This window comes from Mustelus asterias, chromosome 9, assembly GCF_964213995.1.
Source record: "Mustelus asterias chromosome 9, sMusAst1.hap1.1, whole genome shotgun sequence".
Taxonomy (NCBI): Eukaryota; Metazoa; Chordata; class Chondrichthyes; order Carcharhiniformes; family Triakidae; genus Mustelus; species Mustelus asterias.
The window spans coordinates 37,984,427-38,008,700 of NC_135809.1; the positions used below are offsets into that span (position 1 = coordinate 37,984,427).

The 24,274-nt window shown below is 41.3% G+C and overlaps 1 protein-coding gene across 1 annotated transcript; it reads right to left on the reverse strand.

Annotated features, from left to right (window-relative positions):
* Positions 1 to 15,258: 15,258 nt before the first annotated feature.
* On the reverse strand, positions 15,259 to 24,274 carry LOC144499102 (hemagglutinin/amebocyte aggregation factor-like). The gene is made up of 6 exons (XM_078221179.1): positions 24,195 to 24,274; positions 22,696 to 22,725; positions 20,561 to 20,639; positions 19,941 to 20,129; positions 16,396 to 16,548; positions 15,259 to 15,367 (listed from the first exon to the last, which is right to left on the reverse strand). Exons 1-6 carry the CDS (start codon positions 24,250 to 24,252, stop codon positions 15,322 to 15,324), a joined length of 555 nt encoding a protein of 184 aa, XP_078077305.1. The 5' UTR covers positions 24,253 to 24,274; the 3' UTR covers positions 15,259 to 15,321.

Below are 24,274 nucleotides of genomic sequence, written 5' to 3' on the forward strand. Positions count from 1 at the left end.
ACATGAAAATATCTTAGACAACCATTTCTGGTAGTGTTGGGAGTGCACTTGTGGCAAATACAAAGTAGACATTGCAATGATTTAGATATTTGAGAGCAGATAAAATCAGATGAATAAATAATGCACTATGTTTTAGAGTTGGCTGATTATCAATTACAAACTGAGCTGGGCAAGCCCAGTGCTGCCAAAGGGGATTTCTTTCATCTGTGTGGAAGTCAAGAGCGTTTGAATAATGGATGCTTGTGCATGTGATTGATGCTCAGCATGAAATTAAGTGGTTAAAAGGGCTGGCTCTGAAATGATATTAATTTATGACAAGTCTGGGAATGGGATGGACATTACCATAAATATAACATAGGTGACAATTATATCGGACACCGTGTAAGGACCCAGCTGATGTTACATGCTACGGTATTCCAAATCCCATAAGGGAAGCCTGGAATGTCAGTTCTTAACTGTATTTTGCAATTTTGTATCAATTGAGGAAAGATGTGAAGACCAATGTGAAGAACCACAGTGGCACAGTGATTAGCACTGCTGCCTCACAGTGATTAGCACTGCTGCCTCACAGCGCCCAGGGACCCAGGTTCAATTCCGGCCTTGGGTCACTGTCTGTGTGGATTTTGCGTGTTTTCCCCGTGTCTGCGTGGGTTTCTTTCCGGCGCTCCGGTTTCCTCCCACACTCCAAAGATGTGCGGATTAGGTTGATTGGTTATGCTAAATTGACCCTAGTATCAGGGGATTAGCAGGGTAAATGTGTGGAGTTACGAGAATAGGGCCTGGGTGGGATTGTGGTTGGTGCAGACCTGATGGGTCGAACGGCCTCTTTCTGCACTGTAGGGATTCTATGAATGTTCCAATCTTGTAATAAGTTTAAACAAAAATAAATGTTTATTGAACAGTAAAACACATAACTAAAAACATGCACTTGACTACCTTAATGGCCATGTACAATACTTTTAAATTGACCCAATTACTTATCATAGAAATCATAGAAAGCCTACAGTGCAGAAGGAGGCCATTCGGCCCATCGAGTCTGCACCGACCACAATCCCACCCAGGCCCTACCCCCACATATTTACCTGCTAATCCCTCTAACCTACACATCTCAGGACTCTAAGGAGCAATTTCTAACCTGGCCAATCAACCTAAACTAATCCTTCCATTTTCCTCACCTCAGAGTTAAACTTTCCCAAACAACATCCCATAGGTTTCAAAACTCAGCAAAATCCAGCAATAGTTGCTACACCTGGCACCGGTTTCTCCTGTGAGATTACTGCCAGCTTAGAATACAGACAAAATGGCTGCTCAAATACGATTTCTGCAGGCACTTGCTGGTTTGGAATGAACACAGGTTCTTGCTGTGATCCTGGAACTGCTTTCTGTGTAAGATGAACTCTGCCACTGATATACTACTTTACTTTTGAACTTTTTTCTTTTCTGAACTAACTTTCTTCAAAGTCCCCCTTAATTAATAAGAGCTTTTATTTCTTTATTTTTTTCTCTCTCTTCCCCCCCCCCCCCCCCCCACCTTTTCTCCTGGTTTCTGGGCTATGACTCATCTTTCCTTCCCTCACCCTGCCGTATAAATATCTCCCACTTTCTATGCCTTTTAGCCTTGACAAAGTGTCATCTGTACTCGAAACATCAGCTCTTTTCTCTCCTTACAGACACTGCCAGACCTGCTGAGATTTTCCAGCATTTTCTCTTTTGGTTCCCTCTTAGTTACATTTCTTACATGAGCATACTCTTTCAGAATGTAAGTGTGAACTTCACCCTCACCTTCCCTTTTGAACTTTTACCATCTTTGCTTTAACTCCTGAAATTCTATGCCCCGTTGTGATCCACTTGCCTTACATAAACATCTATTTACTGTGTTGCTAGGTTAATCGCCATATCAAATACCTCAGTTCTTTCACCTCATCCTAACCAATTTCCATTTAAAATAGTTTGCTCACCTTTGATCAGAATACATTCCCAATTATTAGGTTTCTCAATTTTCATTTTATCACAACTTATTAATAAATGAGCAAAAGGTTGAAGGTAATGGTAAGGTTTCACAAAATATGATGTGTATTTGATGTTATAAATAATTTTGCTCATCGTGCTTTGTTTAGGGTGATTGAAAGTAAATGTCGGACACACGATGGTTGCTATTGTCCTACTTGGAGTCTTCTTAAGGAGAGATGCTTTTTCTGACCTTGTCAATTGTGGTAATTTCAGTTTCTAACCCTACAGATGAATTGTAGACACAGTGTGACAACTAAATTAATCACAATTTCTGCAACTTTACTTGCACTTTAGATGACTATCCAATTCCACAATTTTGAGATGTACAGAATTTATTGACAAGTCCCAATCTTCAGTCACTATTCCACTCAGTTCCAACAGGCAGTACTTCTGTTTGTCTCCTGCTGTTTGAGGAATGGCTTATTCAAACAGAAGCAATGATTGTATGAAATATCATACCCACTCTTAACAGCTAATGTTGCGTTCTGTAATGCTTTATGCCTTTTATTTAACACAAAATCAATCACAGCTCATTTCAGGTGAGTAAACTAGGCAAAGGCTAGGGCTGAAGCTGGAATTATTTCATTCTGTACTGTCCAATATAAACCTCAGTGTATTTAATCACTAATTCATTAGCTTTTATCAGGGTTCATGTCCCAATTATGCAAATAATCAGGAGGATAAATTGTGTGAGTATGGGCCAATTAGTCTAACAGCAGTTAGGAAAAATCCAATTAGCGAGTATTTAGAGATGCATGAGAATTTCAAAGGTTACAAAAACATTGCAAAAAGCAAGTTGTGATTCACAAAGATACTGATTAATTTTGAAGAGTTGACCAATTGGATAAGTAAAGGGAATGCAGTAGATGCAATGCAGGCAAATTTCCAGTAGACATTCAACAAGATGTCTCATTGAAGGTTTGTAACAAAAGTTCAGGCATAAATCTAGCAGCATGGTCAGAAAATTAGTTTATGAACAAAAGGTTTAATCAGTGTTGTTCCAATTGCAGAAGGATTGGAATTTATATCTAAGATCTAATGGATCAGCCCTGTCTCCTTTTCTGTTGCCAGTATGTACAGACAATTTACATTTGGACATACAGAGCGTGGCATTTAACTTTGCCAACAGGGCTAAAGTTAAGAGTTCAGCACTATAAAGAGCATTGTAAAAGACTTTGCACAATATACCTGTTGGCCCATTAGACCATAAGACATAGGAGCAGAAATAGGCCACTCGACCCATCGAGTCTGCTCCACCATTCAATCATGGCTGATATTTTTCTCATCCTCATTCTCCTGCCTTTTCCCCATAACACCTAATCCCCTTATTAATCAAGAACCTATCTATCTCTGTTTTAAAGGCACTCAATGACCTGGCCTCCACAGCCTTCTGCGGCAAAGAGTTCCACAGATTCACCATTCTCTGGCTGAAGAAATTCGTCCTCATCTCTGTTTTAAAGGATCATCCCTTTAGCCTGAGGTTGTGCCCTCTGGTTCTAGTTTTTCCTACTAGTGGAAACATCCTCTCCCCGTCTGTTCCTCATATGACAAGCTCTTCATTCCAGGGATCATTCTTATGAACCTCCTCTGGACCTTTTCCAAGGCCAGCATATCCTTCCTTTAATATGGGGCCCAAAACTGCTCAAATACTCCAAATGGGGTCTGACCAGAGCCTTATACAGCCTCAGAAGTACATCCCTGCTCTTGTATTCTAGCCTTCTCGACATGAATGCTAACGTTTGCCTTCCTAACTGCCGACTGAACCTGCACGTTAACCTTAAGGGGAGTCGATGCACTTCAATGTGGAGAAGTGTTAGACAATGTAGTTTAAGAGGAGTAACGAGGAATAGGAATATACGTTTAATGGAAGCATGCTGAAGAGTATGGGTGAAAAAAGAGATTGGGGCCTCAAAAACCTAATTCATTGAGCATGTGACTGCGGAAAGGTGAAGCCATTAGAAAGACAAACAGCCATTGCTATTCAGGACAGACAATAAGGGAGTAAAGTGATAATGAGAGAATAATAATAGGAAGATGTGCTGAAAGACTGAGATGAGGCAGACAGAATGGGAGGAAATTTGTATCGAGAATAAACATCAGTACAGAATAGTTGGGCTGATTGGCCTGTTTCTATGCTGTATATTCTACATAAATTTGTACAAGCCTATGGTTGGTCCACAGTTGAAGTACTGAGTTCAGTTCTGGATGCCACTTAATGGAAGAGACATTAAAGCTTTAGAAACTATATAATGTAGGTTCACAAGGATGAAAGTAGGGTGAAAACCTACAGCTCTCAGTCCCCATATTTTGGGCCATTTCTATTTGAATATAGAAGCTTAAGAGGAAATTCATTGGACGTTTCTAAAATTCAATAAGGTGAAATGGTTATGTCCGTTTTGTTTCATTGGGAGTAACAAATGATCATTAACTTAAGATTGCCACTAAGTAAATGAGAAGAGAAGTTAGTACAAATTCCTTTGACAGAATGTGTTGCCACATGGAGTAATTGGGTCAATGACAAGTGCATTTTTAGCACTGCTGCCTCACAGCGCCAGAGACCCAAGTTCGATTCCCAGCTTGGGACACTGTCTGTGTGGAGTTTGCATGTTCTCCCCATATCTGCGTGGGTTTCCTCCGGTTTCCTCCCAGTCTGAAAGACATGCTGGTTAGGTGCATTGACCCGAACAGGTGCCAGAGTGTGGCAACTAGGGGAATTTCACAGTAATTTCATTGCAGTGTTAATATAAGCCTTACTTGTGACTAATAAATAAACTCTAAAACTTTAAACTTAAACTTTTGAAGTTATGAGGAGAAAACAGGCCAGTGAGATTAATTTTGGATTGCTGTAGTAAAAAGATAGTTTGTGCACAATAGGCTTCCTAAGTAGGGTAAACATCTGTGCTTCTATGACTTCACACATCATTAGTCAAACACAAATCAATTATCAACATTTAAATTGATTTTCTTGTGAAGAAGATGAACAAGCCTCATTTTTTGCTTTTTGATTAAACTGATAGGAACTTGTTCTTTTACTGTCTGTTGAATTCTCCAAGGTAGAAGGTGGGGGTGGAATACTTGTCCCTGTCTACATCAACAGGGATGGAGTGTAAATGGTTGAGAGCTTCAAGTTTCAAGGTGTCCAGATCACCAACAATCTGTCCTGGTCCTTCTGTGCTGATGCTACAGTTAAGAAAGCCCACCAATACCCTAACTTTCTCAGGAGGCTTAGGAAATTCGGATTGTCCACTACGACTCCCACCAATTTTTACATATGCACCATAGAAAGCATTCTTTCTGGTTGTATCACAGCTTGGTATGTGGCTCCTGCTCTGACCAAGACTGCAAGAAACTACAAAGGGGTTGTGAACGTAGCCCAGTCAATCACCAAACCAGCCTCCCATCCATTGACTCCGTCTACACTTCTCACAGCCTCGGAAAAGCAACCAGCATAATCAATGGTCTTTCATGATTTTTCTTTACATCCTAGCAGTGACTGTAAAACTATACTCTGCACCCTCTCCTTTCCTTCTCCCCTATGTACTCTATGAATGGTATATTTTGTCTGTATCGCGAGCAAGAAAAAATACTTTCACACTGTATCCAATACATGCGGTATTAATAAATCAAAACAAACTGAGGAAATAACTGCAAAATATTACACTGAATTCCAGCTGAAAATTGTCAACGAATAAGCATGAGAATCGCAAGGCAAAAAGAAAATATGTCAAAAGACTATGCAATTCTTACCATCCACGACACTATTAATATTAACTACTGATATATTTCTTCAGAATATGACCCATATCTGAAAACTGAAGAACTGTATGAACCACCTGAAATAAAGAATTTAAACCTATATTAGAAGATCGACACACATGCCAGTTAATTCAAAAGTGTATACTACAGGAACTTATGACAAAGCACCTGTACCGGGAGACAAAGCACCTTCTTATGACTCAATTCCACTGGATGCAGTCCCTGTGGAAAAATTCATTCTGCCAGCTAGCTGTGTTTGTGAGGACAAAAGAAGCATCTGCTAAAGGATCCTGGAGCAAGCGTTTCCATAGTTTCAATAATGTGTGTTACAAATACATCTACCACAAAATTGACTTTGACAGTAATTCACCAAGAGCTGACACCGTTTTATTGTTGAGGGAAGAAATCAGAATGGCCTTAGATCTGTGTTTGTGGGTACAGCATATTCTTTACAGGAGGCTTTGAGTGAGATAAATAGGGAAGGAGTAATGTAAGGTACCCAAAGAAAGCTTGGGCATGTTTTAGAAGGGGAATGTTTTAGAAAGACAGGCATCAAAACAAAACATCAATGGCAGTACTAAGTCGCTTAAATCACAATACAACAGCTAGCTACAAAAAAACCTGGAAAGACTCCATGGGATCGCTGCAAGAAAGGATGACAAACATTAAAAGAGAAATAAACTGAAAACATTCAGAGAGCACTACAGATTACAAAGAAAGCAGGGAAAAAATAAAGGACGGAATGCGTAGAAAAACGTAACCAAAATAAGTTAACATATGATTTAATGGCATAGAACAAGAACAATTTTAAGGACAGTTGGAAAGATACAAGTATATGGTAAGAAAAATTAGCAGATCACAAGAGCTGAATGAATAAAATAACAAATCATTGTCATTTATATCTGTGTCATTGATGTGACCTTGTGATAATTGAAGGCAATTCATTATTATCCATTTCCAAACATAGCCAATAATACCCACAGATATTGAGATGAAGAGAACTTAGTGCCCAATAGAGCCAATATGATCCATTGTTTAATTAATAAAGATTCACTTTTCATCAGATAATGTAGACCAGGCCATGGAAAGCTACCTCACCTTGTCCAAAATAATAGAAGCACAGGGCACAGCTTATACCTGCAAGATGGTGAGGTGAAGGTGAGTGGGGGGGGGGGGGGGGGGGGGGGTGGTGGAGGGTGGTAGGCGATCTCAAATTCAGAACTAATCTTGGAAAGAGGTCAATCTATGGAACAGGCTCCCTCAGGCCATAGTGCAAGCTATTAGCATCCATTCAATTACAAGACAGAGTGCCTTCAGAAAATAATACAATAGCCTAGATCTTAGAACCATAGAACCATAGAAAATTACAGCTCAGAAACAGGCCTTTTGGCCCTCCTTGTCCGTGCCGAACCATTTTATGCCTAGTCCCACTGACCTGCACTTGGACCATATCCCTCCACACCTCTCTCATCCATGAACCCGTCCAAGTTTTTCTTAAATGTTAAAAGTGACCCCGCATTTACCACTTTATCCGGCAGCTCATTCCACACTCCCACCACTCTCTGCGTGAAGAAGCCCCCCCTAATATTCCCTTTAAACTTTTCTCCTTTCACCCTTAACCCATGCCCTCTGTTTCTTTTCTCCCCTAGCCTCAGCGGAAAAAGCCTGCTTGCATTCACTCTATCTATACCCATCAAAATCTTATACACCTCTATCAAATCTCCCCTCAATCTTCTACGCTCCAGGGAATAAAGTCCCAACCTATTCAATCTCTCTCTGTAACTCAGCTTCTCAAGTCCCGGCAACATCCTTGTGAACCTTCTCTGCACTCTTTCAATCTTATTTACATCCTTCCTGTAACTAGGTGACCAAAACTGTACACAATACTCCAAATTCGGCCTCACCAATGCTTTATATAACCATACCATAACACTCCATCTTTTATACTCGGTACTCCGATTTATAAAGGCCAATGTACCAAAGGCACTCTTTACGACCCTATCCACCTGTGATGTCACTTTTAGGGAATTCTGTACCTGTATTCCCAGATCCCTCTGTTCAACTGCACTCTTCAGAGTCCTACCATTTACCGTGTACGTTCTTCTTTGGTTTGTCCTTCCAAAGTGCAATATCTCACACTTGTCTGCGTTAAATTCCATTTGCCATTTTTCAGCCCATTTTTCTAGTTGGTCCAAATCTCTCTGCAAGCTTTGAAAACCTTCCTCACTGTCCACTACACCTCCAATCTTTGTATCATCAGCAAACTTGCTGATCCAATTTACCACATTATCATCCAGATCATTGATATAGATGACAAACAACAATGGACCCAACACCGATCCCTGCGGCACACCACTAGTCACAGGCCTCCACTCAGAGAAGCAATCCTCCACAACCACTCTCTGGCTTCTTCCATTGAGCCAGTGTCTTATCCAATTTACTACCTCCCCATGTATACCTAGCGACTGAACCTTCCTAACTAACCTCCCATGAGGGACCTTGTCAAAGGCCTTGCTGAAATCCAGGTAGACAACATCCACCGCCTTCCCTTCATCCACTTTCCTGGTAACCTCCTCGAAAAACTCTAATAGATTGGTCAAACATGACCTACCACGCACAAAGCCATGTTGACTCTCCCTAATAAGTCCCTGTCTATCCAAATATATGTAGATCCTATCCCTTATCACACCTTCCAATAACTTGCCCACCACCGACGTCAAACTTACCGGCCGATAATTTCCCGGATTTCTTTTGGAACCTTTTTTAAACAACGGAACAACATGAGCCACCCTCCAATCATCTGGCACCTCCCCCGTGAATACTGACATTTTAAATATGTCTGCCAGGGCCCCTGCAAGTTCAACACTAGCTTCCCTCAAGGTCCGTGGGAATACCCTGTCCGGTCCTGGGGATTTATCCACTCTGATTTGCCTCAAGACAGCAAGCACCTCCTCCCCTTTAATCTGTAAAGGTTCCATGGCCTCCCTACCAGTTTGCCCTATTTCCGTAGACTCCATGCCCGTTTCCTCAGTAAATACGGATGCAAAAAAAACATCTTCTGAGCAGCGACAATGATGGTCAGATTTCCACTGCTTGAAAATTCCCCCAACTTGACGCTGCTGCACATTTCTTCCGGGGCTTTATGACCCTGGCTTTCACAGAGATGTGCAGCTCAATGTCCCTTAGTGAAGAGTGGAGTAGAGTCGGGAGAAAGTTAGACACATCCCCTTTTTACAGCACTGGCTGCCCTATGATTAAGTTTAAAGGTCCAGTCTTTGAATTTGAGTGAGTCGGTGAATTTGGACAGTCAAGGGGGTAGTTGGGTGGGGGAGAATAATCAATTAGGGGGAAGTTGCCGGGAGTGTAATTGGGAGGTTGGCGGGGTGATAGGGGGGTCAGTTGTGGAGTTACTCAGGTATTTGACTGTGGGTCGGTTAGCTCAATTGGCTGACAGCTGGTTTGTGATGCCAACAGCGCAGGTTCAATTCCTGGGGTGACGGGGGTTATTCATGAAGGCCCTGCCTTCTTGACCTTGCCCCACCTGAGGTGTGGTGATCCTCAGGTTAAATCACCACCAGTCGGTTCCTCACTCAAAGAGGAGAGGAGCCCATGGTTAACTGGGATTATGGAGACTTTACCTAGACTATTGTTTACTCTGACTGGTTAATAATTTCATTACCTTCTGCTGGGATAGTGAAACATGAAGCAGCTGGATTTAGTTCTTTTTCCATTGAGCAAGTCCTATCTCCCTCAATGTTTCTCTACAAATAAACAAAAGTTTATTAACTTGGACAGAAAACATTTACCTTTGCTTCCAAATACAGGATTCTTATACTGCCAGCCATGTGAAAGTATTGCCAGTGTGCATAATAACTTGCAAATTTATTTATTTCCTTCAGCTTTTTTACCAAGAAGAATATGACAGTGTCGTTTAAATCATTTGTTTGTCGCAGACGCAGTTAGGGAATCAAACTTTGAAGGTCCACAAACTTGGCTTGGTCTGATTGATTCTAGCAAAGTGAGTATTAGTTATAAAAACAGAAAATGCTGGAAATACTCAGCATGTCAGACAACATCCGCTGCTAGCTATGTGTTCTTCTCTTCTTGCTTTGATGCTTTTCATCCCACTTATCAGCCCATTCTTTATGCTTTCTGGGATGGGGGACACTTTTGTGAAATCGAGGAGAAAGCAGACATATCCAATATGTCTGAAAGCATGAGGTTCATTTTCACTTTGGTTAATCAGCAGAGGCTGCCAGCCGTCTACTCATTCCGGTTGCAAACAGGCTGGAGCCATTTTGATGCTGGATCTCATTTTAATGGAAGCAGCAAGTTGTGGGCACTCTACGGACAAGCCATTAAATTCAGGCCAGCCCGACATCAGGTGGCCCAGATGCCGGCAGCAAGATAAATCCCAGGTGTGGGCAAAGGGTGAAAACTGAAAGTGTTGTGATCACGGAATGGGCAGATGGGCAAAGGAGCCTGAGGCAGAAGGGGTCCAATCATTCTTGTCTGCCTGGAGTTGTAGTCCTGTTCCTTCTGGCCCAAAGGTAAAACTCACTATATCCAGGCATCTCTATAGTCACGTTTATGTTAAAAACGTCTACCAACTGAAAGGTAAACATTTTGACTGCCCATGTGGTCAGATTGTGTGAAAATGACAGCTGGGCATCCCACTAATCCAACTGGACTAATTCTAGTGTTTTGTTTGTATGGAGGCTAAAAATATATTCTTTGGTGTCCTTGACACTGGTGCATTTCAGATGCTGGCATTCCACAAAATGGACAACTGCGGCGTAGGAATTGCTCAGTGTGCATACACCAGAAGTACTTCGGTACTGAAGAAACGTTGAAGGCCCAGAAAATATACAATGTTTCATGGTGTGTCTGGAGCACCTGCACAAGTGTCCCAGGCCTCCTTGGAACACACACGGCAGAAACATGTACACTTTCATATTCTGTCTAGATTCTCCACAGTTCACAAAACCACTGATGAAATGTCACTAACAGAAGCTGCCTGACCTGCTGAGTATTTGTAGCATTTTCTGTTTTTATTTCAGATTCCCTGCAACTGGAGTATTTGACTTTTATTCATGGAACTATTGGTGGCTCATAGAGCAAGGCAGGCTTTTACCCCAGATGCTTCCTCCTTCCTGTGCATAAATTGGTTTCATGCAGCATGTCTATAAGAACAGGATGGAGTTTCCTCAAAGCATCATTCCCCAGACCCAATAAAGAAGTGAAAACTACATGTTCAGTCCCTAGTGTTATCCAAGCATTTCCTGGCCTGTATTTGGAGCAGATGTATGTAGTATAAGGGTGTCTGGCATAGCAAGGGTTAATGTGGGACTGGAGAATGGGACCACCTGCAGTGTGATGTAACCTGAGACCAGGGTCAACTGTGAACTAGGCAGGGACCTGTAGAATTATGCATGGAATTAGCTCATAGTCTGGTTTATACTCTGTATATATCATGGTTTATCAATAAACATGTTCAATCTAATAAGCCTCAGAACTTCTTCATGAGACCTACTGAACAGAACATACAACAGTATGGACTTAGTGTTACAATAATAGCAAGGTCAAAGGCTGAATTCCTAGCCTCTCAAGCCTATAATTGTGCTCCTACTTCCAACTCCAAGTTCCATTGTAAGGCTCTATTTTGAATGGTCTCATGCTTGGACCAAGTAGCTTGGGACATATGCTTTTCCAGAAGGTGCAGCTTTGTGAACTAGGTTTTACAGTGTGTGGTGTCAATGTTCTTAGTGTGTTATCCCTGGTGCTTTTTAAAAATTAATTTCTGGGATGTGGGCGTTGCTGGCACGATTCACCACTCCTCATTTTCCTGAGAAGGTTGTTGTGGGTCTTCATCTTGTAAGTATATGGCAGTTGTCTTCTACTTCATAAAGATGAGCTGTTAGTGGCAACAATGCTGTCATCTGTAAATCTAATTTTACAATGTCATCAGTAAAACCCAACAGCTCCTAAAACTGAAGTTTACATTGTCGGGTGTTGATGGCAATGCACGCCCAAACATGTGAGGGAATGAATTAATGAACCATAACAAAAGGCATGGAAAAGGAAAGTTAGTAGCCATGCGATTAGTGAAGTTCTTCAAACTTATCCTTCCCTCCATGTTCATCCTGCCCAGAATCCCCTTTGTTTTCTCTAAAGGATCGAGTCAAGAATTGCACCTTAAGTGACCCACCCCTCAATCTGCATAGACTGCCTCTTCTTATCGGCACCTTTTCCTGAAGTGGATATGTGGGATAGAAGGGTGTGTGGTTTAGTAAGGGGAAAATAACAGAAGATATTTGCCATGTTAAGTCCACAGGTCACTGGACACTTTATGTGATGTACAGGCATAACATTTTGGCTCCTGTTGTTGGGAGTGTATCTGTTGTTTGCCATGGTTATGAAACAGTGGATACGTTACACAGTTCTTGTTAACAAAATGAGCCTATCTGTGCAGTTAAGTTGAATGTGAATGGTTGGCAGTGCAGCACATCTGAATTCTGTGATGGTGTCCACATTTAGATTGAAACAGTTAAGGTGTATTGAAAACCATCATGTTAGCACCCCAATTTTGACAACCATGCCCAGCCTGACTGCTCCCAGGTTCTGGCCACAGGTAAGACAATTTCAGCTCTCCGAATGCTACCCCAGTGCTTCTTTTTAGTGCAGAGTATTGCTCACTTCCAAAAAAGGTACATTTTTCATTTTAGAATCTCCAGTAATAAGAGTTCCAACATTTCTTGCATTCAGTCAATTTCCCTCGCAATAGCAGTGAGTAGTAGCAGCATCCTGTAAGATCATTAGTGCTCTGATACTTTGTCCCTTAGAACATATTCTGCTGAATGTCGAAACTGGCAATTAATTAATTAAATGCGCTAACCTTACATTGTAGTGCAAAGTTAGCACCAAGCATGATGGAGATATGTAGCACTCAAAGCATGACAGAGACATGTAGCACCCAAAGCATGACAGAGACATGTAGCACCCAAAGCATGCCAGAGACATGTAGCACCCAAAACATGCCAGAGACACATAGCACCCAAAGCATGACAGAGACATGTAGCACCAAAACATGCCAGAGACACATAGCACCCAAAGCATGGCAGAGACAGGTAGCACCTAAAGAACAGCAGCCCTGTAGCCCCACTTCCAGCAATGCATGATCAGTCTTCCACGAGAGGATTTATCTTTCTAAATAATCTTGCAATCTCCAGTGTGATAAAATATTTCTGATCTAATGCAGGAGGGACACATCCTTTGGAATGATGGAACAAAAATGGATTACACGGCATGGTAGAAAGATGAACCTTCCAATCTGACCTGACTACAAACTGTGTGGTACTCAACAGTAAAAGTATGTCTTTCAGTGAATGTTATTTTATCTTGGTTTTTCACAGTTTACATTTACAATACTCTCTTTGAGTATTTATTTTTCTGGAAATGGAACTGTAAGTAAAAGTTCTATCATAAAAACAGCTCCGCTGCCGTCAGGTGAAAAGAGAAACATCTTCCACCCCACTCCCACCCCTTCCTAATTTAATTTTTAAAAATCTCCTCTGCCAGGGATTTACAGACTTGAAGTGGGATGGGCAATACATGTACCGTGATGGATGAAATGTGTCTTTTCCTGCCCATGAGTTTTCATGTTTGTATGTTCCTGATTGACAGGGGAACTGATATCCATTTGTTATCATTATCGTTCAGTGCATTGAGAAAAATGGACTCTTGAGTTACTTATGACCTTATAAATTATAACACGTTTGCTTTTGATATAAAAGAAAGCAAGGAATGTGTTTGTTTCCATTTGATGTGCCCAATAGAGTCTGCACTTCCATTTTTTTAACCTCAAATTTAATTAATTCTGAAACCATCACAACCCCCAATACAAATAAATACTGACATTTGTGTCCAATAACTGGCTGCATTTTTTTTCCAGCACTCTCTGGAACCTTCCATCAAAGGCTTGTTATTTAATTGAGCTGACTTCCAACTAGGGTGTAATTATCCCAAAAAATATCCATGGGTGCGATCTTATCAGCTCACCGCACCAAGACCGCGTGTGAGACCAAAAATCTGATTCACGCCCAGCGCAAATTGTTTTTGCGCCGCACGCAATCTTCCCGGCTCTGTTTTGCCGGCGAGATTGGCTTTGCGCCCAGCTGCAGAATTCTGAGGTGCAGAGAGATCTGGGGGTTAAAGTGCATGAGTCACAAAGGTTAGCATGCAATTACAGCAAGTAATTACAATGGCTTATGGAATGCTATCCTTTATTAAGAGAAGAACTGAACATAAAAGTAAAAATGTTATGCTTCAGTTATTCACAGCATCGTTGAGACTACTCTCGATGCTGTGTGCAGTGTTGATCCCCTTATTTAAGGAAGGATGTAAATGCGTTGGAGGTGGTTCAGAGAAGGTTTACAGGATTGATACCAGGAATGAGTGGATTGTCTTATGAGGATAGGTTGAACAGGTTAGTCTTGTTTCCACTGGCATTTGGAAGAGTGAAGAGTGACCTGATTGAAGTATATCATCCTGAACAGTCTTGACAAAGTGGACATGGAAAGGATGTTTCCTCTTGTGGGTGAGTTCAGAACTATGCCTTGTGTGCATCTACGCTTTGCAAATTTCAAGCATCACAAGAATTTTCCCTTTAACAGTGTGTAGTTAGTCTGTAAATATCTGCATGACACCAAATTTGATATCAATCATCAATCTTGTGGTCGTAAGACCATAAACAAAAAGTGCATTTTTTTGGGGCGCATAACCTTAATGTACATAATTTTCAAGGTTAGTGAACACATCCTTGAGGTTGTAAGTAACCAAGAATCTGCCTATTAAAGTAAACTAAGATGTAGAAAACAAAGTATTCTGACTAATAAGGACAGAAATATTCAGTAAAACATCCCACGAAAGTGATTTATAATGCAGCCAAAATACAAGAAACCAGTTTTAAGATCTAAGCCACTTTCTTGGCCATGTTGCTCCCATGCTAATACAGTGGGTGGATCCTGATGGAAATTCACCCCTGAAATTAATTGTTTAAATATTTACAGCAACCCTACACAAACCAAGAAAACTGCCCATTGAGCTGCCCCAAATCTTGCCCCTTGAAATGAGTACTTTGTGACTGCCCTTGGCAGAGTGACAAGCTGTGTCTTTGGCCTTGAGGATTTACCCTTTGAAATACACTGTCCTTCTCATTTGGGGGGAAGTAGGAGAGTGGCTGGTGTTGGAAACAGAAATATCAGGCACAATACTGGACAGCACAGATGCCTGTTTCACCTCTACTCTTCCCGAGTTGACGGTAGATGTCGCTGATGCTTTGTGTAAAAAACATGTGTTCCATTTCCTAACCATCAACATGTTTTATCTTGCTTAACGTAACTTCACCCCAAAATGAAAATACAGAAAAACCCAATTAATTTCTTTATGTCAGGTTTTACTTCATTTCAATTTTTATTCAATTTTTAAGTTGGAATATATTTCATTCAGATGTCTATCTGGATATTGGTGAACGTTCTTCCAACAGCATGTACTGAATTAACACGGTTGTTGGGTGCAATATTGATACTTCCACCGACGGTCCCTGTAATGAAAGATGATAAAAGACAAGTAGCCATTATTGATAGACCAGCAATGCATTGCAGCCATATCAGGCTGCTCTCCATATCCCTTCACTTCTAGTGCTCTGGTCTGGATTTACAGGTCGTACAGTGACAGTCTTATAAGTAAAACAGTTAAGAGAGACCCTCCATCAAAATTTCCACCCCTAAAAGTGGCTGCCACAGTTGCTCCCCCCCTCCAGTGACCCTACTGTGGTCCTTCTCAACCTTCTAGAAGCACCCCACATCACATTTAAATGATTTTTGGGCCTTGTCCTGTGTGACCGCCCCCCCCCCCCCCCCCCCCACCCTCTCTGCACTTCTGTCCATAACTATCCCAGAAAATCATCCCCATTATAAAAGGGGGAATTGCTCAGCCTGTTATTGAGGTTACCAGTGGGAAGACGGAGAAGGTAAAAGGTCTCTATCCTGAAGCTGCAGTTTCTAAAGAGCTTTTAAAGAAACCTTGTGAAATGCGCTGAGGGTTTAAGGAACATTCCTCACAGCCAATTAATAGATTTTGCTGTGGAGATTTTATTCTTTGTGTAGAAGTGAAGGATGCAAGCCAAGAGAGTGAAGTGATTGGTAACACCTGACCCACAGGTATCTGTGCCATGGGGCTAAACAGTAAGAAAACATGTAGAGGCGATATTATATTTAACTGTGAGAAAACCATGTTGAATCCAGACTAAAGATCATCATCTACAACATCACAGACATGTACACTGTACTTCCTTTGCAGAACTTCTACAGCCATGTTCTGGTCTAGATATTGGTCTATTTCCATAAATATTAAAACAAATGGCCGGAGTTTAGGTTAAACTATATGATCTCTACGAGTGGCCTATCAGTACCACAGTACAATTTCCCCAAATCACTGTGTTCCCAGCAGCCAGCATGGTGAAACTCTAGAGGTATCTGTCCTGGTATCATTGACTATCAAGTCGTTAGTCAATCTTCTGCGCATAAAAAGAGACTCAAAGTAAAATGTAATAAGTAGCAGGTTACTTACTCATGATAGTTGTCATGGTAACTGGATGCACCCACCAGGTACGTGGCGTTAGGAACAACCCAACTGAAGTAGTCATCAAAAAGATTAAGATAGTCTGTCCAGAAACAGTTTTTATTGCAGCTATTCTTGACTCGACAACAGTAAAATTTCCACCTGAGAATGATAAAGCAGTGAATGAGACAATCATTTCAGACACAATACTGGAATTCTAGATCCAGTCACAATATTTTTAAAAATTCATTCATGAAATATGGACATCGCTGGCTGGCCACTTGTTCAGAGGGCAGTTGAGAGTCAACCACATTGCTGTGGCTCTGGAGTCACATGTCGGCCAGACCAGGGAAGGACAACAGATTTCCTTCCCTAAAGGACATTAGTAAAACAGATGGGTTTTTCCAACAACTGACAATGGTTTCATGGTCATTGGTAGATTCTTAATTCCAGATATTTTTTATTGAATTCAAATTCCATCATCTGCCGTGGCGGGATTCGAACCCAGGTCCCCAGAACATTAACTGAGTTTCTGGATTAATAATCTAGCGATAATACCATGAGGCCATTGTCTCCCCTGTGATAATATGATAACATAAAAAAAGTATATGAACAATCTAAAATAGCTGAGAGTGTGTACATTTGTCAAAAAAACACCGAGGATGTTGGGGAGGGAGAGGGGATAAATGTTACTTCATTGCTGAGAGGAGGGTGGGTAGGAGTTGAAGCCCTGGACTGCTCACTAAGCAGTGTGGAGTTGGAAATGACAGACCTCCCTTTGAGAGGGGGAAGGATGAATGTACCTTCATTTGTATAATAATGTATTACATCTTTTCCCACAATCACTGTCACTTCCGGGGGAAAGTATGCACTCTTTTCAGAGGTAAAATGCACCACGACACATCCCCATTCCACTTTGCACCCCTGCCCAGAGCTACATTCGAAATCCCAAGTGGCCAAAGTAGATTAAACTCAATTGCCAGAAAGCTATGGGGCCAACTGTCAACTAAATTCTGACTGAATGTAGAGGTGTATCCCAGGAGGTAAGTTATACCGAGACCACAACAGCGCTTACACAGAGATGAAGGCAGAAGTAGTATTTTATTGTATAAATGACTTTGTTTTGTCAAGCAGACGCATTCTGATGGACAAGATTCCACCATTACACACCAGTCCTGGTAGCCTGCTCTCAACAGTGATGACTTCTACAGGGGTTTTAAAGGCTTTTAACTCCCCAAACCGGGTACCCTTTTAGGCACATTTCGGCTGCAGATTTTCTTTTCTAAGTATCTAGCTGGTGGCACTAAGCTGAATTTCTATTGCAGGGTGGGAAACCGATGTCAAGACTCTTTCTGAACCTGCCCCAGGACGATATAGATACACATTAGGATTTTCACTGGGGGTGCATCCTTAGCTGGCTTACAGATTGATTCTCTGTGCAATTAAGGGTGAGTACTGGAATCCAGATGGACAATCAGAAACCTTGCAGCTTGAGGTGAGCAGCAGGTTGCAATGGAAGGTGAATAACAGAGAGAGTGCTTCAATATGGAGGTGTCTTCACTCAAACTGACTTTTTATATTTAAAAATTGATTCAGCATAGCCAGGTCACCACAGAGTGTTGGGCATTTGGGGAGGGGAAGGACTCATCACAGGGCACCCATGGCTGCTTCTGCACCCAGACACTCAGGGACTCTAGGCAGGCCTAGACCACTGATGAGCCCCTTCCTAGCCCTCCTCCCCCCAGTCTGCCACTGTGTGTGTGCACCTCTAGGCACTTAAACTGCCATTGTGGGATTCTGAAGCCAATTGGAAAATTACATTCTGCCTCAGTAACCTGATCAGCTATCACCCTCCTCACCCCCACTGGGTATGTGCGGATATAGCCCTAAAAATGTTCCAGAGGCCGGGTGAAGCTGGGGAACTGGCATTGTGAGAATTTTCAGCCTCACACAACACTGATCCCTCTTGTGCTCGAGCCAAGAGGAGCTGAAAGGCAAATGCTGGTAGCAGCTCCAAATTCAAACTTATAAAGTTAGTGAAGAGTCAATTATCCTGCTGACTCAGTACAGGCCTCAAAACATAAAGGCAGCCCAGAAATATGGCAGCTCTAATGTGGCTGTCTGAAACCAAAACAATGTGAAGCAACCTCTTTTAGGTTCTCTGTCCCACCTGGAAAATTCTAAGTAGCCTGAAACTGGTAACTTGAAGCCACAGTTATACTGTGTCGATGTGCGCTGATGCTCTAATCAGTGATAAGTTTATCAACTGTACTTAATTTTAGATAACAGTATCCCCATAATGAAAGCAGTGGCAAAGTGAGGTGTAGGTTAATGGGTGAACGCAGTCCAAACCAAGACTCTGCTTTATCCCAATCTCAAGAGAGAGGAAGACGAGAGGAATCCGATAGGTTTTGGGAGGATAGATGTGTAGGTGATGTTTCCATTTGTTGAGAAGCCCAAGACTAGGGACTATAAAAGAGTCACCAATACATCCAACTGGAGAGTGAGGAGGCACTTGTTTATCCAAAGAATAATTAGCACGTGGAATATTCAAATAGTTGAGATTTGAGCATAGATGTATTAAAGAGGGAGAAAGGTAGTGTGGAATTGTATGAACTAAGCAGTAGCATGCTGGGAAAATTGGTCAACTATTTGTTACAATATAAAGAACGGCTGACCAAAGCTATTTCGAAATGCCAGACCCTTATAAGGGTTAATAAGGCTGTATGAGTAAATAAAACAAGATAAGGTCAGGGAGGAAGGAGTCACCGACCTTCTTCAGTTCCATCAAAGGACAAGATAAGGGTATGAATAATGAGACAGAGAGTTCTGGAAGGTCAGCAAGTTAAAACATGATTATTGATATTGCTCACGATTCTATTACTAATCGAATTCCTGAATATGCTCTAGTCATGAAAACTGATAATGATTATGTATAAATACTGAACAGTTTCTCTGTGTGAGTTCGGACTCGTGGAAGAATCAGCAGTTGAACCAACTGCTCTCTGACCCCAAGTTTCAGCCATTTACTGCATGCAGTTATTAGTAAATAAATGCTTGTTATATTGACGAAGCAAATTTTGTAGAGTCTATCTTTCACAGTCAAGAAGCAGGAAACATTTCCACTTCAACAGTAAGATACGCTGCTAGAGTTAGATGAAAAGGAGTGAGAGGAGGTTCCTGTAGATGGTCGGGCCGAATAGTCTGTTACTTAGCTGTAAATTTTGTAAAATAGTATAAATATGATTCATTGACACCAGAATCTTAAAATGAAATTATTTTTCTTAAATATTTTTCTCAATCGACCTCCCTATTATGTTCAATATTTTTCATACTTCAGTCTAGATTTATACATAACCACTGAGTGAATACATTTGTAACATCGACATAACACAGAAGCTGCAGTAAAACCTGCATTTAAGGTGCTGAGAAAGAAATAAACATTGGCTTTGTTTGCATTAACAAACGGAGGATATTATGCCTAATTATTTCAAAACATATCCAGATATTAGCCTCTGATACAAACAATGCTATTTTCCAATGTTTCCAATTACCTCCTGTCCTCATAATAGTTGCTGTGATAAGCCTCAACACCAGTAACGATAGAGTCAAACGGGCAGGTGAAGCTAAACTCTTCATCCATGGTGTTCACGTAGTTAGTCCATGCACAAGCTGGCAACGCATTGAATGTTGACTTACATTTGAAATCCCACAAGCGATCCTCATGGTAACTGTGATGTTGACTAGAACAGAAAACACAAAAATTATTTTCAGGACAACTACAAGTGTTAGAATTTTGGTGGGTCTGTGAATTTGCCAGCTGTCTTTACTCGAAAATGTGTCTTCAAATTGAAAGACTAACTCAGAGGATGATCATTTCCTCCCTCTGATAGTTATAAAGAAACTAACTAAATCGACTAAGGCAGCATTAACCCACAAAGATCATGATTCCACATCACAGTCAACCTGCGCATAGTTAGACATCTTGTTCATCTCTACATCCAAAACAAGAGGTGAACAAAGGTGATCTGGCCACACTCTTTGTAGTTGCTGGATATTATAGCACAAAGAGGAAATGCAGAAACTATGAATATTAAAAACGTTCTGTGATATATTCCTATGGACCTAATAGGTCCCCCCTCAGCTGATTGTGCAGTGATCTTAGCTCACTTACCTGCTAACTGAAACAATCGTATTAAATGTGGGACAAGTAAAAAGCACTTTGTCATCAAACTCATTCACCCAACGATGATCTGAAATAGAGCACAATTATTGAACAAGTTTAACTTTCAACAGGCATTCAATATAATATGGACAAATGGAATATATCTCAGGGCACTGACTACCCCCACAAGTGTGGAATACTAGTGCAGCACCCTGCAGGGGAAATGCGTACCTCATGGGGACCTCATGCTATGGTTCTCTTTGGGGCCTCTATCAAGCAATGACACGAAATGCGACCCACTAATTTGCATGAGTATCTGAGACTAGGATTCACTAGAAAGGTCTCCCACTCAAAACTTTAATATGTCTGATCAGATATTGACTAGGCCACCACATTAATACCAACATTTTTGGTTTAATTACAAAGAAGTGAGGTCTCCCTAGCCTGTATACTTATAATGTGATTTATTTTACACACATTGCTTAAATGATTCAGGTCAGAATGATGCATGCATAAGAGCATAGAAAGGGAGAGAAGTAGGAAGAGGGTGGGGAGAAAATGAGAGGATGGAGTGGTCAGGGAAGGAGAGATGGAATGAAGGGAGGGAGAGGAGAAAAAGAAAGAGAGATGGAAGAATGGTGAGAGGATTTCCAAGCAGTTTGGGAGTTGTCACTAACCATTAAACATTCCTCACACCCCAGAAAGTGAATCTTATTCTAAGCTGGTGATTGTAAGTTATGAATGAGTGAAGAGTGTTGATGGGATTCAAGCCGGTTAGTCAAGCCAAAACCAAGACACAGAGCTTTTCTTTATTGAGAAAGTTTATTGGCTTGCTCAGAAATACAGCTATCCTATCACACAACCCATTGTTCCTCAGCCATTACCCATTCATACTCTTCCAATTAGAACAAAAGAACTTCAATAAATTAAACACAAATGACAGTGTAGCCTGATGGGTATCCATGAAGTCACCAGTAAAGCCTGATGGTTCAGAGAGCTAACTCTATATCAGGCTAAGGACTGTGGGAGCAGCAAGGCTACACTGGGGTCTACAGTGAAGAATAGGCACAGGAGCTGATTGGACAGCGGCTGTTGCTATGGGCTTTGTTCTGATGTCTCCAATTCCTGGACTCTGGGGGTCTTGTTGCGATGGTTAGTCCTGTAGATGATTGAACAGAGACCCCTGTCTGTCATGCTCCTGAGAGAGACACAACTCCGAGCATTCTTAGAAGCATAGAATCCATAATGCAGAAGGACAGTGATTGATTAGTGCCTGTCCTATGAATATGTGCCTGGAAACTTGATCAGTGGGAGCAGGATCTCCATAGGGAGAAACATAGGGATTTCTGGAATGACAACCTTCAGGACTACCCATTGCAAGAAGACCCCTGAGTCTGGGACTTGGAGACATTGGAACAAAGCCTACCGGGAGGATGTCTGATCACCTTGCCTCACCTCTGGCAGTATCTAAGTACAGATCGTATGTTTGGATATTTTGTGAAGCTTTTGAATACGATGTGTATATCAAAGTAAATCAGAGGTTAGGTACTTTGAATACAACAATGCAAGACAGAGGTTGAATATTGTGTGTGTAATGAAGTTTGATACTTTATGTACTAAAGTTTGTGTAGTAAGAGTTTGATACTTTTGTGGTAATTTGGTAAGAGTACAATAATGGATATTTGTTGTACAATAATTTGAGAGTTTGAGTGTCTTTGTCCAGGGTGTCAGTTGACCCGAGTTTGACGGCAACAACAGGCTGTGACAGTCCCTGGTGGGGCACTGTAACTAAAACAGAAGATCAAAAAGAAACTTAATAAACGAAAGCAACATGTCAGACCCCGCCCCCACAGCACCCACCAGTTGCAGAAGGTCTGAAGCGTTTGTGGAAACCACATGGTCCCACTCCAAGGCCACCCACCAACAATGTGTCCGTAGTAGAGGGGCTGACTGTCGGGATAGACAACCCCTTCAACCGTCCACTGCCTGAACCTGTTAATGGCCAATTTTGCTAATCCCAGGACGAGGCTTACAAGGAGGTCCTAATACTATGTTTGAGTGGATAGGCTACCAGCGTGTGGTGTTTATCTACTCAGGTACAATATTCATATTCTATTTTGAATATTAAGATTCATGGGACTTACCAGGATGTCGGATCTCATTGGATGTTTGTGCTACAAAAGATAACATTATTGAGAATATATTAGTGAGATGCAAACCTCTTAATCCTTTCACAAGTATCATATATTGAAAAATTACAAATTGTGTATCATGAGGCTTCCTCTCATGCATGGCAAACTCTGGGCTGAATGTAAGGCTTGTCTGCAGCGATTATTTTATATCTCAACATTTAGTTGTCTGTCCTCAGGGACAGTTATAACCACAATATCATTGTGTGTTTGTTATCCAAATCCCAACTTTTAAAAGAAAATGCTATTCCTTTCTCAAAGTTACAAAGACAATGTGGACAGGGTAAGCCCTTAATCCCTCTCCTTGCTTGCTCCAAAAGCCAATTCAAACAGAAACCAAACCACAAAAAAGATATACTAGATCCAAACTGACAAGAACAGACACTACACCTGATCCCAAGCTTGATCCTATGCTTGATCTTAACCAAAAGGCGAGAGTCCAGGTCCCAGCTTTCAATCTTCAACAGTAAGTTGAAGTTTTACTGAAATATGTTCCTAGTATAAGGAATCACATCCCTCCCAGTCTGTGTAACTTCACAGTTATCCTCATCAATGAATATTAAAGGGATTAAATCACAGACTATTGGGTCCTCTTTGTACAAAGCTAGCATGTGATTTACGATGTGTTTTTCCTGCTTTGATGAGGATGTAACTTCTATTTCTCCCTTTGATAAACCTTACCCGAATCCTACAAAAACTGCACCTATAAAGTCAAACAGTTGAAATACATGTACAGCCCAGGCAACAACATACAGAAGAGACACTCACACTGAGGCTGGAGTGATATACACTGGAGATCTTGTGGGGCCCAGAATAACAAGAAGTCTCACAATACCAGGATAAAGTCCAACAGGTTTATTTGGTATCACGAGCTTTCGGAGAACTGCTGTACGGAGAAGGATCGCCTGTTCTTTGCTTTTATATCCAAACACATATCCCTATCAGCTGCCTTGACAAACACACCATGTGAACCTGAGTTTCAAAATTCCATTAACTACAGCTGCTGCTGAGAAAATCTGGGGAAAGATAGAACGGCAGGTGATTTTCTGAGGGAACAGGAATTTCTACCCAAGTCTGATCCAGCCAGAAACAGATAGACTGTCCTAAGTCACGCATTTCATTAACCATACAGCCCACTCACCTGACGAATGAGCAGCACTCTGAAAGCCCGTGATACCAAATAAACCTGCCAGGTTTAATACAACTAAAACAGATAAAACTCTCCTGTCTCAATTGACTTCAAGCATTCTGCATAATATTAGCTTAGGGAGTTCCATTCCAGTTCCCATGAGCAACTCGCCCACAAACCAACAATTACAAACAGCTCTTTATATTCCCAAACAGACATTTATTGGCACTAAAGTAATAATTTTATTGAAAGAAGCCACCAGATTGGCTGGTTAGGTTATGAAAATGTTACACTGGATTAGTAAAACTATTTATTTTCCATTTACCTGGAATCTCTCCTTGGATTCCAGCAATGAGGATGAGAAGAAGACCAAGTGTCCTCATTGTTCCTGATCAAAGGGCTGAC

Excerpts from the sequence above, each read along its gene's own strand:
- LOC144499102 (XM_078221179.1), bottom strand. The coding sequence starts at position 24,252 with ATGAGGACACTTGGTCTTCTTCTCATCCTCATTGCTGGAATCCAAGGA. Across the intron at positions 22,726-24,194 it reads AATCCAAGGAGAGATTCCAG|CACAAACATCCAATGAGATC; the intron begins GTAAATGGAAAA and ends TATCTTTTGTAG. Across the intron at positions 15,368-16,395 it reads TACCATGACAACTATCATGA|GGACCGTCGGTGGAAGTATC; the intron begins GTAAGTAACCTG and ends CTTTCATTACAG.